The 12,786-nt window shown below is 39.6% G+C and overlaps 1 protein-coding gene across 2 annotated transcripts in view; it reads right to left on the minus strand.

Annotated features, from left to right (window-relative positions):
* The window catches only part of LOC133656900 (inter-alpha-trypsin inhibitor heavy chain H3-like), a 33,060-nt gene that overhangs the window by 18,566 nt on the left and 1,708 nt on the right, over positions 1–12,786 (minus strand). Inside the window, exons 2-8 of one of the 2 annotated variants that reach the window (XM_062057789.1) lie at positions 10,621–10,656; positions 6,192–6,349; positions 6,006–6,110; positions 3,135–3,297; positions 2,804–2,914; positions 1,201–1,329; positions 992–1,108 (exon numbers count right to left, since the gene is read on the minus strand). In XM_062057789.1, coding sequence (XP_061913773.1) covers positions 992–1,108; positions 1,201–1,329; positions 2,804–2,914; positions 3,135–3,297; positions 6,006–6,110; positions 6,192–6,349; positions 10,621–10,656 — 819 coding nt within the window. The remainder of the gene's footprint in view (positions 1–991; positions 1,109–1,200; positions 1,330–2,803; positions 2,915–3,134; positions 3,298–6,005; positions 6,111–6,191; positions 6,350–10,620; positions 10,657–12,786) is intronic. The other variant, XM_062057857.1, reaches the window with a different exon arrangement.

Consider the following 12,786-nt stretch of genomic DNA (forward strand, 5'->3'; position numbering starts at 1 on the left):
AAAGTTAGTTATCAAGCGTCTTACTCACACTTTCAGCGAAGTGTAGGACTGAATCTTAAGTGTCACACTCAGAGCTGAATTACGACATTACTATGTGCCGTAAACGGAATTTTAGGTGACGTCATTTCTGTGTCCATAGAAATGACCAATCACGGAAGGGAATCCCTTGTCTAAGAATAAAGAAATATCTTGGAAATATTTAAGTGGACAATGGGAGTGTATATTTTGACAATAAACTACAAAATAATACAAAACAAACTAGTCCCCTCCGGCACTCACGCTACCGCTCCCTCTCTTCTATCGCCCACACACTCACTGACGTCACTCACCTCACGGCCACACACATACGCTACTGTCATAACATTTTCTTTCCAATTCATTAATTAGGCAACTAATTTGAAACTGGTGTGGGTGGCTCTATATATACTAGCCCACTCCAGACACATGCAGAAATCAACAAGGAATCGAAAAGTATTAAATCTGTGACAAAAATAATATCCGCTCTGTCTAAACGATACCGTTTGATCAGCTGCTCGTCATCAAAAAAAACAAAACATTGTTCCGTTCCCTGAACGTTCGCGCATGTCTCTCTCGCCTCAGTGCCATCCCCTGCTGGCAACTCCTAACCACTTAAGACACCTCTGAAGGTCTCTTAAATATCGTGGCGAGTAGGAGTGATTCTTAGACTTAAGAACGTTGATAAAAAGCTTTTATTCTTAAGTTTGAAAGTAGGACTACATTTCGCAAATTCTCAGGACTTAAGTGTAAAATGGCACTCTAAGAAGCTTGATAAGTACGGCCCCAGATTTGTACAGCTAAAAGTGTGTATATCATTTATACACACCTACACATTTCCCCACAGACACTTTTTTTTCTCTCAATGTGGCCCCCGAGTCAAAATATTTGCCCAGCTCTGCCTTGGACTCTAGAAACTGTGGCCCTCTTAATTATGTGGTTGGATAGCCCTGCCGTAGAGCATGTAAAAACTTACTTGTTTTATCTTTTTCCCGCTCATGGAGCCGCTCCTGTCAACCACGAATATCACATTCTTTGGCACTCGGGGTAAGTCAGGTGGAGCAAAGAAGTGCACAAAGTAGCCGTTTACCATCTGAAGGAAAATATAGGAGGGAGCACAAAAAAGCATTGAACACGTTCTAATGGAGCGTTGCAGGCAAATTGTGGGAAAATATCTCTTAATACCTGAATTTCTCCAAGGGTTTCTTCTCGTTTAATGTCGTACTTGACGACAAAGTCTCCCTCAATTCTGGTGCCCTGACATCCTGGACATTTCCTCTGTTGTTCCAGTGTTGGTGAGAAAGTAATGTGAGCCTGTAACACACAAAGTAACATCATCATCAATCTTTATTGCAGACCTTAGAGATCCATTACACATCGATAGATCCAGAGGTGCTGTTAGCTATGGGCCACAAGGGCAATCGTCCACGTTCTCTGCGGGGGAACCTCAGCAATGAGGGGGAAGCAGGGTACTTTCTGTGCTCGGACGCGTCAATGGTTGCCTATTGTTCACAATCATTATGAGGGACAAGAAGACAGATGTATTTTTTTAAAATGTTTATTGTCTTGTAGCGCGTAAATAAACATAAATACAAGTTTGCATCCAATGGAGTCAATGGGAGTGTCGGAATAATTGTATCTAAGTTATCACAAAACGTGTTTCCATGAGTTCCCGGCGAGCAGACAAAAGCTGTCTTTGATCTTACCAATCAAAAGGCTTGCAAAACTCCACTGTGTAGGATGGGAAGCGACATGAAGGTGTCGGTTTCTTTGATGTATTGTAATCCACTGGAAGATTTTGTCTTGACCCGAGATCTACAAAGCGGAGAGGAAGCAGGACCTTTTCTTTGAACTGTTTTGTGACCCAAAGGCAGCGGCTGTTTACGACCCCCTTCCTTTAGAAACAGCTGTTGCCATGTAATCAGGGAAAGTCCAAATAAAAGAGGAGGTGTACAATCTTTCGTCAGACACTGTACAAGGGTGGGATACTGTACAAAGGTACAGGTCTACGCGTTTCTCCTCATTGAGCCAAATTTAATTCTGTTTCTGTTTAATTCCTTGCTTCTTTGTCTGTTTAATAGATGTCATCAGTTTGAACCTGACAGGGAGGACATCTATTCCGCCCATAAAACCCTCTAAATAACCATCCAAAAAAATGACAACAATACTCCATTTACATTTTGTGACCTGAATTTTAACCAATATTGTTATTACAAGAGCTTTCGCAGATAAACTATTTTTAGCCACGCATTGTCAACAAATGCGTAAGCAAATTGTCCAACAGTTTAAGAACGACATTTGTCAACGAGCTATTGCAAGGAATTTAGGGATTTCACCATCTACGCTCCATAATATCATCAAAAGGTTCAAAGAATCTGGAGAAATCACTGCTCGTAAACGACAATATTACGGACCTTCGATCCCTCAGGCGGTACTGCATCAAAAAGCGACATCAGTGTGTAAAGGATATCACCACATGGGCTCAGGAACACTTCAGAAAACCACTGTCAGTAACTACAGTTTGTCGCTACATCTGTAAGCGCGAGATAAAACTCTATTATGCAAAGCCAAAGCCATTTATCTACAACACCCAGAACACGATTAGCTTGTATCAAGGAACACGTTATAGAACTCTGAGATGTTCGGCTGCAAAATTGGCTGAAGAAAGTTAGCACATTAATGTTAGCATGCTAACAGTTAGCACGAGTCAAGTACAAAGTGATATGAGTCTGAGGGGTTCAGCCGCAATAATTATTTTGTCTAGGAAAATGTCGGAGTAAAATTTTACCTTGGTGTCTGTGACGGTTCTCTCCACCAGGGGGAGCAGCTGGTTGGTGAGGAATGTTCCTGTGGTCTCCACCGAGGCAATACCCTGAGGCTCAAAGATGCTTACAGTGATCTGCACACACACACACACACACACACACACACACACACACACACACACACACACACACACACACACACACACACACACACACACACACACACACACACGCACACACACACACACACACACACACACACACACACACACACACACACACACACACACTTTAAACATTTTAAGTTGCCCTTAACCGTTATGGCATTTTTAAGTCAAATAAGGTGCAATTCACCTGAAACTCCTGGACCACCTGTTTGGGTTTCACCCGGGTCAGGATCTCATACTGGCCCAGTTTCCTCTGCAGGAGTTCTTCGTAGGTCAACACAAACGTGACATTGCTTCGTGCTGCAACGTTGACTGACACGGAAAACTTCTCCATCTGTCTTCCAGATGCCCTGAAAGTTGTTTGTTTGAGTAGTTATTTAATAAAATGTTACAAACTGTTAGGGTTGTCCACATACCAATATTTTGGTAATGTATTTCGATACTTTTCTAAATAAAGGGGACCACAAAAAATGGCATTATTGGCTTTATTTTAACACAAAAATCTTAGGGTACATTAAACCTATGTTTATTATTGCAATCCTTAAATAAAATAGTGAACATACTAGACAACTTGTCTTTTAGTAGTAAGTAAACAAACAAAGGCTTTTAATTAGTCTGCTGACATATGCAGTAACATATTGTGTCATTTCTCATTCTATTATTTTGTCAAAATAACAAAGGACAAACTGTAAAAATGGATTATTAATGCACTTGTTCATATACTATTAATATCTGCTTACTTTCTCTTTTCAACATGTTCTATCTACACTTCTGTTAAAATGTAATAATCACTTAGTCTTCTGTTGTTTGATACTTTACATTAGTTTTGGATGATACCACAAATGTAGGTATCGATCTGATACCAAGTAGTTACAGGATCATACATTGGTCATATTCAAAGTCCTCATGTGTCAGGGACGTATTTCCTGAGTTTATGAACATAATATGAATTTCAAAAAAAGGATAAAAAAAAAATATTGATGTAATCATAGTAGTATCGACTAGATACGCTGTTGTACTTGGTATCATTACAGTGGATGTCAGGTGTAGATCCACCCATGGCGTTTGTTTACATTGTGACGCCGGTGAGCTACGGTGTGTAGTGAAGCATGTTTTACTATTCCTCATCCTGCAGTGATAATAATACTTGTAAGAAACTCACTTTATTTGTCGCCATGGAGGCGAGGATTAGTGATTTAGAAGTAGCTGAATGGACATTAGCCGCTAGCTAGCTAGCCATGTCTTAAAGCATCTCTTCCTAAGGGGGTTTCAATAATAATAATAATAATAGATTTTATTTGTATAAAGCACTTTACATTAAGTAAACAATCTCAAAGTGCTACAGTGTATTGACAAAAAACAAAACAAAAAAATAAAAAAGATAATAAATAAATAAATACAAATAAAAACTATAACAGCCAAATAGTTATAGCTAGTATGCACATATCTAAAAAAAGGCTTTTTTTTTAAAAAAAAAAAAAGAAGGGCTTTTAAGCCTTTTTTAAAAGCATCCACAGTCTGCGGTGCCCTCAGGTGGTCAGGGAGAGCGTTTCACAGACTGGGAGCGGCGGAGCTCCCTCTGCCCCCCTCTCCCTTGTGGAGGGGGGAGTTAAAACTTCATCTTTATCGTCCGTTTTTAGACCAAAATGCGTCCGTTCTCCCTTTTCTGTCTACACTGTGTCTACTTGTAAGTACTCCGTGATTGTGCGCTGCCGAACATGGTCCTCTGCTCGTAAACCATCATGACGTGACGGCACGCCCGTTAAAAAAATAACTAAATTGGAAACGGGTACTTTTCAAACAGAGTATAGTACCGTTTTTAATTCATTAGTACCGCGACACTATACTAGTACCGGTACAACCCTACAAACTGTTTCCTTCACACAACCAGTTGTTGCGTCGGACCAGTTCTTCCTCCAAGGGAATCTAAGTCACTGGTCAATCCCAAGTTCTTTCGATGACATATATGCTGAGTAAGAAGGACCCTCAAGACAGAATTGGAATATTTTCACGTTTATACTAAAGCTTTAGGAGTTCAACATAACCAATACATTCATATCGGCTGCTCTAGTTGATCTGACATTCAAACAGGAAGAGACTTTATGCGGGCTATAGAGCGTTTTCTATTGGGGCTCCAGTACTATGGAATACCCTCCCGGTTACAGTTAGAGATGCTACCTCAGTAGAAGCATTTAAGTCCCATCTTAAAATTCATTTGTATACTCTAGCCTTTAAATAGACCCCTCTTTTAGACCAGTTGATCTGCCGTTTCTTTTCTTTTGTCCTCTGCCCCCCCTCTCCCTTGTGGAGGGGGGAGTTACACAGGTCCGGTGGCCATGGATGAGGTGCTGGCTGTCCGGAGTAGGGACCCGGGGTGGACCGCTGGCCTGTGCATCGGTTGGGGACGTCTCGGCGCTGCTGACCCGTCTCCGCTCGGGATGGTTTCCTGCTGGCCCCGCTGTGGACTGGACTCTCACTGTTATGTTGGATGCACTATGGGCTGGACTTTCGCTGATATGTTGGATCCACTATGGACTGGACTTTCACAATATTATGTCAGACCCACTCGACATCCATTGCTTTCGGTCTCCCCTAGAGGGGGGGGGAGGGTTACCCACATATGCGGTCCTCTCCAAGGTTTCTCATAGTCCTTCACATCGACGTCCCACTGAGGTGAGTTTTTCCTTGCCCTTATGTGGGCTCTGTACCGAGGATGTCGTTGTGGCTTGTGCAGCCCTTTGAGACACTTGTGATTTAGGGCTATATAAATAAACATTGATTGATTGATTGATTGATTGAAGAGACAACTTGTTGAATGCGCAAACAGCCCCCACCCTCTCCAGAAAGGAATACAGGCTCGATGTTCTACTACAGATAAGATATAAGGGAGTACTATAACTCCTACAATCCAAGTTTTCAAAGTAACACACACAGTTTACTTGCGGACATAAAATGAAAAAAATAGAAAGAGTACCAATGGAAAAACACTAGCTGCTTCAAACATGACTTTGAAAAAAGAAATAACATTTATATGCATTCTTCACACAGTCCAACTTACTTGACCAGTCCAGCGGTCTTTCCTGAAGAAACCGCCTTCTCATACTCTTTCTTGGCTTTGGCTTTCTCCTTCACCTCGCCAACATACACGTGACCGTCAGTTTCTCTGAGAGACACAAGAGGTTTTTTTTTTAAAAAACTTGGCATAAGTTCGTCACAAAAAAACAACAACTAATCTTTCACTTGCATGGTGAAGTTGGTGATGAAGGCCGTCTTTGGGAGCTCCACTTCAAAGAAGATCTCCTGCGAGACGTCGGCTTTGTTCAGAGCCTCGGAGGTCATGACGGTGTGAGCGAAACGCGACGTCACCGCACAGGCAACTCCAAAACTCTGCACCTCCACCATCTGAGGGGACGCACCGGGTGGTATGCATGTGAGTTGATGACTGAAGGTATCAGGTGAAGGAACAGTAACATAGTGAAGAAGCTATGCACACCACTGAGAAGAGTGACACTTACAGGGACGGAACGATAAATGATACTAATGATACTTTTTCACATTTTCTTGTAATCAGACCATGTTTTCGGTATATTAGATGGAATTTTTACCTGACATGTTTCCTTCCTTAGTTCTATCGCCTCCTTAATCCATCATTTGAATTGGTTTCATTTCTGTGCCGATGATTTTGCCGCTGTCCTGGTCCATGATGTGTTTATTTGTTTTGCAATGTATACACTTTATGACAGTCACACTACACTTTATGATACTGAATCCGTACTTTGTGATAGTCACACTACACTTTATGATAGTGACACTACATGTTATATTAAAAATCAACTACATTTGTCGGTGTATTACTGTAAATGCCAAAACAGCACCACAGTTTATTACAATTAAAAAAAGTACAGTTTTTTTTTCATTTAGAGAACAATGCTGTAAAAACACAGTAAATTTCACAATTTTACCATGAAATCTATTGCTACTTTTACATTGCACAAATTCATGGATAACTTGCTCTGAAATCATTATTATTAGTATTTAACCCTTGTGTGGTGTTCGGGTCTGTGGGACCCGTTTTCGATTTTTATTAAAAGAATAATGATACAATTAATTACATTTTCAAACAGACTCACTGGCTTTGGCTCATTTTCTGTGAAGAACATATATCAGAATACCGTAATTTCCGGACTATAAGCCGCTACTTTTCCCCCTCGTTCTGGTCCCTGCGGCTTATACAAGGGTGCGGCTTATATACGGCCTGTTCTTCTCTGACACCGACGAAGAGGATTTCGGTGGTTTTAGTACGCAGGAGGAAGACGATGACACAATGATTAAAGACTGACTTTTCATATACCGGTAGGCTGGTTATTTTGATAACGTACATGCGAGCACTTTGTATTACTTTGCACCGTTGTATTATTTGTACTCTGCACGAATGCTGTTCACCATGTCAAAGACGTGAAAGTTTGATTGAATGATTGGAAGATTTATAGTTAATAAATGGGACGCTTTGCGTTCCCAAACAGTCATCTCTGTCCCGACAATCCCCTCCGTGGTAGCAGGAACCCCTATATACTACGGTAATTACACATCAAAACCCTGCGGCTTATAGTCGGGTGCGGCTTATATATGGAGCAATCTGTATTTTCCCCTAAATTTAGCTGGTGCGGCTTATAGTCGGGTGCGGCTTATAGTCCGGAAATTACGGTACATATTTAATGAACACACACCATACACATTTCTATTACATATAAGATGTCCGGGGTCCACTGGACCCGGGGCTAATAGAAGTGTGGAAATTGATGTTCTGTGTACCACACACACACACACACACACACACACACACACACACACACACACACACACACACACACACACACACACACACACACACACACACACACACACACACACACACACACAAAGCAGGCCTGGACAGGAGGAGGACAGAGTTTAGGTACACAGAACATCAGAGGGTCAAATGTGCGACAAAATGAGAGCAGGCAGTGTTGACAAACAACGTTGCGACCTTGTGTGGGAAGCGCAGGTGCAGACACACAAAAGAAGAATCCCTGTGGGATGCAGAAACTGGCAGAGAAATTTCCATGCAACGTTCATATTGTTGTTACTCAGCCAGTGTTTGTGGGTCTTAGACTTCCTTTTTATTGTCGTTCAAATTTGAACTTTACAGTACAGATAAGAACGACATTTCGTTGCATTAGCTGGTTGGCAGTGCAGGATAAAAAAGCAATAAGGTGCAGATATAAATAAATAGATTACTGTAAAGATAAATATATTGCACTTTTGCACATGCATCTACGTTTATGGATGTATGTTATATTGTCTTTATATTCCAGCGAGTTCATCCATTTTTGGGGGGAATTGAGGGGATTATTATGATGCGTTCAAGAGTCTTACGGCCTGAGGGAAGAAGCTGTTACAGAACCTGGAGGTTCTGCTACGGAGGCTGCGGACCTCTTTCTAGAGTCCAGCAGTGAAAAAAGTCCTTGGTGGGGGTGGGAGGAGTCTCTGCAGATTTTCGGAGCCCTGGTCAGGCAGCGGCTTTTTGCGATCTCCTAGATAGGAGGAAGAGGAGTCCTGATGATCTTTTCCGCCGTCCTCACCACTCTCTGGAGAGACTTCCAGTCTGAGGCACTGCAGGCTCCAGTCCAGACAGAGATGCAATTGGTCAGTAGGCTCTCTATTGTGCCTCTGTAGAATGTGCTGAGAACCAGATGTTTCACCTCCTCCCTGTAGTCCATGTCGTTGTTGTCACTGATGAGGCCCACTACTGTCGTGTCGTCCGCATAGTTCATCCGACGCAAAAATTGCATGCGCTGCTGAGCTCTTTTTACAAGAGCTCCGGTGTGTAGGGACCAGGTCATATTGTCAGTTATCTGCACCCCCAGGAACTTGGTGCTGCTTACCATCTCCACCGCTGTGCCGTTGATGAAGAGTGGAGCGTGGCTGGACTGGTGCTTCCTGAAGTCGACAATGATCTCCTTGGTCTTGTCGACGTTCAGGACCAGGTTGTTGGTTCTGCACCAGTCAACCAGATGTTTCACCTCCTCCCTGTAGTCCATGTCGTTGTTGCCACTGATGAGGCCCACTACGGTTGTGTTGTCCGCATACTTCACAATGTGGTTAGTAGTGGACCTGGCGCAGCAGTCATGGGTCATCAACGTGAACAGCAGCGGACTCAGGACGCAGCCCTGGGGGGAGTCAGTGCTCAGGGAGATGGCACTGGAGGTGTTGTTGCCCACTCTCACAGACTGGGGTCTGTCTGTGAGGAAGTCAAGCAGCCAGTTGCATAGGGGGGTACTGAATCCAAGGGGGGCCAGTTTGCTCACCAAGTGCTGCGGGATGATGGTGTTGAATGCCGAGTTGAAGTCCAGAAACAACATCCGGACGTGTGTGTCCTTTCCTTCCAGATGTGCTAAGCTCAGGTGGAGTGCAGAGGAGATGGCGTCCTCTGTGGAGCGGTTAGGGCGATAAGCAAACTGGTATGGGTCGAATGTGGGGGGAGGTCTGGAGACAATGTATTCCTTTACCAGCCTCTCGAAGCACTTCATTACAGATGTTTTTTTTGGGATAAGTCGGTATTTTAACATAAAAGTGTTTGATTGTGAGGCATTAAAAGCCACAAAATGCAACGGGTCCATCAGACCCACAAACACTGGCTGAGTAACAACAATATGAACACCACACAAGGGTTAAAAAATGTTTTGAACGTTTGATAATATATTTTTGCATAATTAGACAATATTAAAGTTAACATAATTTGCGATTACATATTTTTTTCCTCCCAAAATAGAAAGAAAGAATACATTTAGTGAGAAAAGTTCCAGTACTTTATTGATACATATTATTTCCAGGCTTTCGAGGGCCAAATAAAAGGAAGTTTGAGGTTCTCAACTCTTGCTTAGATACCAGTGTCGTACTTAGAAAACGAATGCTCCGCAAATGAGTGGACTTAACACAACATCCCATAGCTGACATCACAAACTAACCGTTAGAATAATTGTATCTAAGTTATCACAAAACTTTGTGTTGAAATGAGTTCCCGGCGAGAAGACAAAAGCTGTCTTTGAACCTACCAAGAAGAAGGCTTGTAAAACTCCACTGTGTAGGATGGGAAGCAACATGAAGGTGTTCTGTTTCTTTCATGTATCGTAATCCCCAGAAAGATTTTATCTTGACCCAAGAACTACAAAAGCGGAGAGGAAGCAGGTCCTGACTCCCCTCAAGGCAACCTTTTTTGTGAACTGTTTTACGTCCTTTTCTTTTGAACTGTTCTGTAATCAAAGGCGATGGCTGTTTACGACCCACGTCCCTTAGAAATACAGTAGCTGTTGCCATGTAATCAGGGAAAGTCCAAATAAAAGAGGTGGCGTACAATCTTTCGCCGGAGCGTGCTGGAGACTGTCAAAGAGTACAGCCCAGACGTTTCTCCTCAAATTGAGCCAAATTTAATTTCGTCTCTGTTTAATTCCTTGCTTCTTGTCTCGTTTAATAGATGTCATCAGTGTTTGAACCTGACACTAACAATTCTACAAATTCAACAAAGTTCTTGAACAATAAATAAACGGATTAATTAATTATAAATTAGTGCATACCCCAAGGAAGGATCACAGACATGATATATGTAAACAATTTATATAATTCAAATGGCATACCTTTATGGACTTGGTGCTCACATCTTTATTTGCGTCCTACAATACAACAAAGTCAGATAGCATGGTTACTTACAAGCATCTCACGGGTCAGAAAAGGACGTCATCATTATTTCATTGATGAATATTCCAAGGTCTCTGTTATGTGAGAACATTTGATGAAAGCCAGATTACTGCAGAGGTCTGTAAATCTGCCCCACATGGACTAAAAAACAACCAAACGTTTACCTTTTTTTTTTTTTTTTACACAAATCTTATGAAGTAATGAAGAAAACAAAAACAAAAGCTGTCAGTAACTATGAATGTGTTTTAAATGAGGTTCTATTTTATGAACTGTGCCCCCCTTCCCTGCTGCTAGCAAATATTTATTTATGTTTTTAGTAGAATCCTTGCTGCAGCTGCTTGCAATACAAAGTAATTTCCTGTTCAACTCTGATGAGTTCAAGACCTGATGGATCACAGATCTTATTCTCAGTGTAAAAACACACTGGAGTTGTGAGAGACAGACAATATAATCAGGGGTGTCAAACTCATTTTCATTGAGGGCTGCTTTTAGAGGGCCGTTTAAAAATTTTTTTTTACATTATGCAAGCGGGTAATAACCTGCGATTAATCGTGATTAATCGAAATGCATATGCATTTGATTAGTAGTTTTTTAAATGTATAACTTGCTTTAAAATCATAAATAAAGGTGACACGCAGATATTTAACTATTTGTTTTTCTCTCACAAAAACAGTTTTGCAATACAGTATATAATAATATAATTGGCATGATCAGATAATATTAAAGTTAAAAATATGCAATTTTTTCTGTCAAAATTGAATGAAGGTATGCATTTAGTAAAACAAAATATTTTAAAAAGTATTTTATTGAAACCCGTTTTTTCAATATTAAAGTTAAAAATATGCTATATTTTCTGTCAAAATTGAATGAAGGAATGCATTTAGTAAAAAAAAATATTTAAAAAAGTATTTTATTGAAACCCGTTTTTTCAATATTAAAGTACAAAATTTGCTATTTTTTCTGTCAAAATTAAATGAAGGAATGCATTTAGTAAACAAATATATTTAAAAAAAGTATTTTATTGAAACCAATTTTTTCAATATTAAAGTTAAAAATATGCAATTTTTTCTGTCAGAATTGAATGAAGGAATGCATTTAGTAAAAATAAAATATTTTAAAAAGTATTTTATTGAAACCCGTTTTTTCAATATTAAAGTTAAAAATATGCTATTTTTCTGTCAAAATTGAATGAAGGAATGCATTTAGTAAAAAAAAAAATTTTTTAAAAGTATTTTTATTGAAACTCGTTTTTTCAATATTAAAGTTAAAAATATGCTATTTTTTCTGTCAAAATTGAATGAAGGAATGCATTTAGTAAAAAAAATATATTTAAAAAAGTATTTTATAGAAACCCATTTTTTCAATATTAAAGTTAAAAATATGCTTTTTTCTCTGTCAAAATTGAATGAAGGAATGCATTTAGTAAAAAAAATATTTAAAAAAGTATTTTATTGAAACCCGTTTTTTCAATATTAAAGTTAAAAATATGCTATTTTTCTGTCAAAATTAAATGAAGGAATGCATTTAGTAAAAAAAAATATTTCAAAAAGTATTTTATTGAAACCCGTTTTTTCAGTATTAAAGTTAAAAATATGCTATTTTTTCTGTCAAAATGGAATAAAGGAATGCATTTTGTAAAAAAAAAAAATTAAAAAAGTATTTTATTGAAACCCGTTTTTTCAATATTAAAGTTAAAAATATGGTTTTTTTTCTGTCAAAATTGAATGAAGGAATGCATTTAGTAAAACAAAATATTTAAAAAAGTATTTTATTGAATCCTGTTTTTTCAATATTAAAGTTAAAAATATGCTATTTTTTCTGTCAAAATTAAATGAAGGAATGCATTTAGTAAAAAAAAATATTTAAAAAAGTATTATATTGAAACCCATTTTTTCCAGGCTTTCAGGGGCCACATACATGTGGTGGGCGAGAACTGCCCCCCCCCCCCCCCCCCCCGGGCCTTTTGTTTCCAGTAGTCCAAAGCCTGCACATCTAATCAAAATCTGGTTGAAGTTAAATAAAAATATGTATATAGATTGTCAGTCAACAGGTCAAATATTCCAAAAAGGTTTAATTGATGCAAATGGACTCTTCTGAATAGTAAT

Source organism: Entelurus aequoreus, linkage group LG01, assembly GCF_033978785.1.
Source record: "Entelurus aequoreus isolate RoL-2023_Sb linkage group LG01, RoL_Eaeq_v1.1, whole genome shotgun sequence".
NCBI lineage: Eukaryota > Metazoa > Chordata > Actinopteri > Syngnathiformes > Syngnathidae > Entelurus > Entelurus aequoreus.